Source organism: Rhynchophorus ferrugineus, unplaced genomic scaffold, assembly GCF_030347505.1.
Source record: "Rhynchophorus ferrugineus isolate W39M unplaced genomic scaffold, kcgeb_rfMv2 rfM9, whole genome shotgun sequence".
NCBI lineage: Eukaryota > Metazoa > Arthropoda > Insecta > Coleoptera > Curculionidae > Rhynchophorus > Rhynchophorus ferrugineus.
Window position 1 is genome coordinate 19,424,332 of NW_027472588.1, and position 7,046 is coordinate 19,431,377.

A 7,046-nucleotide genomic window follows, 5' to 3' on the forward strand; every position below is an offset into this window, starting at 1 on the left:
ATGAAACAGTGGTGTTTACATAATGTGACCGTTATTTATTGGCTATATAAAAAAATGTGAAAAATACAATTAGATAAAACGGATGGCAGGGGTGTTACCTGGAGACGAGGCTTGGGCAGTCGATGATGGCACGTCTAAACCTAACGATGGTTGAGCACTGATTGAATCGAAATACCCTTCAATAACATCCCAGATAAACGTCTCGGGGTTGCCGCCAGCTATGCGTTATCGGGTTCTAGTTGGCGCTGTTGGTACCCCGCCCGTGTTCAACATCTGGGATTATATTTCTGGGTATTTTGTAGACCGTTATTCCACGATGTAAAATTCGACATGCTCCAAGGTCGCTACAATACTCCCCTGCCAGAATTTTACATACAATTACTCCAAGCAACAAAAATACAAAAATGTATGAAAAAATATCAAATACAAAAAAAATTATATACCAAACAAAATGGGCTGCATGAAAAGGGCCTTGAAAAATATGATAAATTGAAACGGTTTTGGTTGGTACGGTTGCGATCTGGTACGGCTGTTGATATCTTCCGGTCCTACAGATACCGTTGCTTCATCGTCGCTTTAGCACTTGAATGTGGTCCATCGACGACGTTGAGAACAAGCTATTTTTCGGGCAGGGCTCCCTTAATCGACGCTGAGGGAGGATCGATTGTTCGACGATGTATTAGCTTATTTTCTTCGACGACGAGACGTTAGCAATTCTGGTACCTCGGCGAAGACATGACGAGTCTACGGTAACTGCAATGGGTACCTAACATCTGGAGCTGCTCTATGACTAATCCGCAGTCACATACGTTACGGTAATTCAGAAAAAAGCAAATAACGACGGTATCCGGTCGAAGCTGCCCAAAGCCTTTCGAATCAAAATGTCTGCCATTATGACGAAGTCGACGAGCGAAGGAAGATATTATGATTTAAACATAGCGCCGAAAGAAATGTTTAGCCCAGACGCTGATGATTAAGCAGTGATGTAAAAATATCTATGATTTCAAAAGATTGTGAAGAAAATTTTGACAAAAAATTTAAAAAAAAATGAATTGGAAATAATAAAATGACATTGAAGCTTTATTGTTCCAGCACTAAAATAAAATTTTATGAGGAACAAATGTTGGAATGAATGTAATATAGAAGGAGTTTGAAAAGGAATAGAAATAAAATGAAAAGGCATATTGAAGGTAACATAGAAAACGAATCGAATTAAAAATAGTGAAAATTTTGAGACAAAAAATAAAACTGCCACGTAAAATACACCATGTTGCACGTACCCTCCATTCGCGAGTCCAAACCCAATTTTGCGAAAGATCACGTCGGAGTCACCACTTTAGGGTAAATGATGTGGCTCGGTGAATGGAGGTAAAACGAAATGAAACAATGGTGTTTACATTATGTGTGTCCATTATTTATTGGCTATATAAAAAAATGTGAAAAATACAATTAGATAAAACGGATGGCAGCAGTGTTACCTGGAGACGAGGCATGGGCAGTCGATGGTGGCACGTCTAAACCTAACGATGATTGAGCACTGAATAAATCGAAATACCCTTCAATAACATCCCAGATAAACGTCTCGGGGTTGCCGCCAACTATCCGTTATCGGGTTCTAGTTGGCGTTGCTAGCACCCCGCCCGTGTTCCACATCTGGGATTCTATTTCTGGGTGTTTTGTAGACCGTTATTCCACGATGTAAAATTCGACATGCCTCAAGGTCGCTACAGAATAAGGCCAACAAAGGTAGACTGAAATTGCTGTTAATTAACATAGTCTACTGGAACTGAAACCTAGAGTTCAGGGTGAACGGTCACCAAAGTCGAATTATAATAGGTCAGTTTCTTAATCTTGAACTATTGGAATATAGAATCACCAAAACTTGGAAACGCACTGCATAGCGCATTTCAGTGCATCAATGCAGTGTAAAAACCATTTATATACAAATATAAGCTATCCAAGTGGAATAACAATCACGTATATCCCTGTGGTGGATTATTTAGGAGTGAAATGTTATAAAAAGCAATTTTCTAGTCTGTAAATACCCTCAGTGTCGCTTCGTGTCGCCGTTCAAACAAGTGTCCCATCTTTCCTTAAATAAAATGGTTTTTAAGGTATATTAATAGCCTATGTGTTTAAAACCCTTTCCATTTACTATAATTTATATATAAGCGAAAATAGAACTACATCTCGGACAATTTACAAACATTATTTAACTAAGGATTTAAATATGAACATCATCGTGAACAAAGTTTTACTCACTAATATAAATACCTAAAGCAATAGCAATAAGGTAACAAATCGATATCAAGTTTTAGGTATATTATCATGAAAGATGAAATATTAAAATGGTCTCAAATTTTTATTTCAATCGGCGACGAATAGTGCGCCACAACTTTATTAAATAATCTAGGGTGGCCCCACAATAATTGCGACAAAAAGAAAAATGTTTGCATATTCGAAAAACTTTAATGAAAAACTACTTTGTATGAACTATTAACTTCGAATTACACTCTTGTTCGAATTACATTGTTATATTAATTCAACAAGTTTTTATAAATCTAGCAACAAGTAGTTTTAAGAAATTATTTTTAATACTAATAAGACTGAACTTAAAAGTGGCATCCTTTACCTTGGGATAAGATGTATTGAAAACACCATAACAATAACCACAGAAACTTTTTCATGTTGTCACTATATGTCCACTATCACGACACACCATGAGCATAACTAATTTGTTACGCGGTAAAGTATATCTAATCAGAATCTCGATTATCAGAAATGTTCCGATACTAAACAATCGAATATATTATTTATTATAAGATTTATAGTGTTTATTGAATAAAAACCACTTTATGAAAGGGGATTTTGTTTTTGATTTGTTTCGGTTTGCTTTTACACTATGTGTACCGAAAATACGAAAAGTTTTCGTTATTCGCAGTGTCTCCGATATAATTATTTTCTATCGTTAATTGGAAGTTCTAGTTTTGTTTGCGTTAGATAAACCATTGTTTGGTTATCTCAGCGATACGTAAGCGACAAAAGCTAATCTATAATACCTGTATCAAAATTTTTGAAACATTGATTGATGGATGTGAACAATATCTATTTTCAACAACGGGATGTGTGATTTTATTTTCTTTGAAGCAATGTGTTTTTTATTAATTATTCTATTTAATTAAATAATTAATGTATGATGTCAAGGCGCAAACCTGATTATAGATCTGAACATTATACATTCAAGGCGACTGTAACTGTATTTTGGCAAACTTTCAACACAATGGTAGCCCTTTCGGTCCTTTCAGAATCCAAATCACCAACTCTAAATTTAAAATTGTAGCGACAAATAAGTTTCAAGCATGCAAACAGCTCAAGCACCAAATCACAAAAATTATCTCAAGCAATTGTCGAATGTGCAGTAAAGTATGTCTATCAGTATGTCTAATTTTTCACTTTAAGAACGCATTAAATGAGAAAAATTAGTACAATGTAGGTGAATATTCATACATTAGCGATAATAGTTCCACTTTTCATCGCCAGTCACAATAAGCCAAAATAAGGCCTTGTATACACTGACGAACTCAACAAAACTAAATGGAAAACTATTATTCTATGTAGAGAAATTCCAAAACCATTGAATTTAATAATTAGGTTAACGGCTGTTTACATTACATTACACATACATCGCATTTTCACCAATAGATATCAAAATACGTGCAAGTGTCTAACAGAAAATTCAGAACTTAATCGAGATCTTAGGCAAAAACTAAAATTAAAAAAAAAATTTTTTTGGATTTTAATCTTTTGAATTTTTTAACGACTGCATAACTGAATCTACTGCCTAATGCGGCATTAGAAATGATAATAGAGAGTGACCAAAAAATACAAAGCGACGGAATAGCTGGGGTCGATCATCTATAGTGGCTACAGAAGCTCAAAAATTATCGAAATGCTACTACACCCACAATGGTATATTGGTTGATGATAACGTAACTATGATGATAGTAACAATGAATTAATATTGAAATATATTATATACATTTAAAATTGTACTCTCAACTACTACTTTTTCCTTTATTCTAATTTTAAATTAAGTGTTTTTTATCTAGAATCACTTTTTAAATTCACAATTTACTCAAAGATAGTCCCTATTTTGATTTCCGATTAGTTATTTTAAAATATAAATACGCTCATAATAAGCTAATACATATTTGTTAATACACTTTTTATCGCCAGTAATAATAAGCCCCAGAAAAATCAAGCAATAAAACAGGAATGTTGAAACTGATGAAAAATATTCAGTTAAATCTCATGTTAGCCATTTTAGGTCCGTTTGAAATTTTCTAATAGCATATAAAGGTCCAGAAAGAGTTAATCTACTGATAAGATTTTTGTCTGAAAATTCTTTAAAAGTTTGAGATCGGCTTTCGTCAAATAAAGATAGGTTAAATAAGTATTTTGCTTATTTTTATTTTGTTATTACAACGATTATTATGTACATATTTTATATTAAAACGTTGTGTTAAAAATCTAAGTTTGATAATTTTTTACATTAATATTACAATAGGTACGCCAAGTAAAGGTGCAGTCGGTATTAGGAAAAATAGGAATAAAGAAACAATCTACATATTTTATATTAAAACATTTTTTTTGTGTTAAAAATCAAAGTTTGATTATTTTTTACTTTTTAGTGAGTTCCTTATTTATTTTTTGAAGTCGGTTCAATATTTCTGTTAAAAATATTTTTGTTCTCTTTTTAGTGGTAGATATTTACCCAAAAAATTGCATAGTTATTTAATTAAATATTAAAATAGATAGGCCAAGTAAAGGTGCAGCCCGTATAAGAAAAAATAGAAATAAAGAAATAATAATTGAAAATAAAGAATGTTTCAAGCCCTGGGATCCGTTACTCAGCCTAGATTATTTGACAAATGTTCCAATCACACTAGAAAAATAAAGTTTCTGCCCTGATGGGAATCGAATCGACAACCTCTGTGTGTGTGTTCAAACGCTTTAACAATTACACCATAGAAACAGTTGCCTACAGTGTTTCTACGACGTCCTATATGATAGTTAGTGCCCAAAACGCAAACTGACTGACTAATACACTGAACTACTTCGGATTTTTCGTCACATCAGTCAGCGATAACATTATATACAAATATCTGATTATTTTAAACCAAAAATATATTAAAAAATTGTACGTGCCTTTGAAGTTTGAGTATACCCAATGGGGTCACCTCGAAAGTGCACTTTTTCGAATAAAAAAAGAATTTTTACTTAAAAAAAACAAAATCAAACCATGCAATAAAATGCATTAATATATATATATATATACATATATATATATATATATATATATATATATATATATATATATATATATATATATATATTCATCCGAACATAGAACCTCCTCCTTTTCTGAAGTCGGTTAAATAAAAGGCTAACAAAATCCAAGGTCACTACAAAAGCTCAAAAATTATCGAAATCTCGCGACACCAACAATGGCAGATTGGTTAATGACAACGTAACGATGATGATGGTAATAATGAACACTTATGTTAAAATATATTGATATTTAAAATTGTAATCTCAACTACTATACATTGCTTTATCTTAATATTAAATGAATGTCAAAATTTATTTCAAGATAGTCCCTATTTTGATTTCCTATTAGTTATTTTAGCATAACAATAAGTTAATGATAGGTTAATACATTTTTGTGTTTGTAACATATAAAATGCATTTAATTTCTGCAAAAAGTAAACTAATTATTTGAATTATTATTAGTTATCAACATGAATTCTGCTATGTGCCTATGATATCTGATCGCTCGAACTTATCGGGTTCTAGTTGGCGCTGCTGGCACGCCGCCCATGTTCAACGTCTGGGATTATATTTCTGGGTATTTTGTAGACCGTTATTCCACGATGTAAAATCGACATGCCTCAAGGTCGCTACAATACTCCCCTGCCAGAATTTTACATACAATTACTCCAAGCAACAAAAATACGAAAATATATGAAAAAATATCAAATACAAAAAAAATTATATACCAAGGAAAATGTGCTGCATAAAAAAGGGCTTTGTAAAATATGATAGTTCGAAACGGTTGTGGTTGGTACGGTTGCGAACTGGTACGGCTGTTGAAATCTTCCGGTGCTACAGATACCATTGCTTCATCGTCGCTTTGGCACTTGAATGTGGCCCATCGACGACGTTGAGAATAAGCTATTTTTCAGACAGGGCTCCCGTAATGGACGCTGTGGGAGGATCGATTGTTCGACGACGTGGTAGCTTATTTTCTTCGACGACGAGACGTTGGCAATTCTGGTACCTCGGCGAAGACATCACAAGTCTACGGTGGCTGCAATCGATACCTAGCTTCTGGAAGTGCTCTGTGACTAATCCGTAGTCACATACGTTACGGTAATTCAGCAAAAAATAAATAACGACGGTATCCGACAAAAACTGCCCAAAGCCTTTCAAATCAAAATGTCTGCCATTATGACGGAGACGGCGAGCGAAGGAAGACATTATTAGTTAAACATAGCGCCGAAAGAAATGTTTAGCCGAGACGCTGATGATTAAGCAGTGATGTAAAAATATCTATGAGTTCAAAAGATTGTAAAAGAAAATTTTGACAAAAATTAATTGGAAATAATGAAATGAATAGGAATAAAATGAAAATGAATCTTGAAGGTAAAATTGAAAACGAATCGAATTAAAAATACTTAAAATTTTGAAACAAAAAATATAACGGCCACGTAAAATACACCATGTTGCACGTACCCTCCATTCACGAGTCCAAACCCAATTTTGCGAAAGATCACGTCGGGGTCACCACTTTAGGGTAAATGATGTGGCTCGGTGAATGGAGGTAAAACGAAATGAAACAGTGATGTTTATATTATGTGACCGTTATTTATTGGCTATATAAAAAAATTGAAAAATGCAAATAATAAAATGGATGGCAGCGGTGTTACCTGGAGACGAGGCTTGGGCAGTCGATGATGGCACGTCTAAACCTAACGAGGGTTGAG

General features: G+C 33.6%; 1 protein-coding gene across 1 annotated transcript in view; it reads right to left on the reverse strand.

Annotated features, from left to right (window-relative positions):
• LOC143202315 (uncharacterized) overlaps positions 1 to 2,953 on the reverse strand; it is a 38,191-nt gene extending 35,238 nt beyond the window's left edge. The window contains exon 1 of the mRNA XM_076413768.1: positions 2,633 to 2,953. Coding sequence (XP_076269883.1) covers positions 2,633 to 2,687 — 55 coding nt within the window. The 5' untranslated portion in view covers positions 2,688 to 2,953. The remainder of the gene's footprint in view (positions 1 to 2,632) is intronic.
• Positions 2,954 to 7,046: the final 4,093 nt, after the last annotated feature.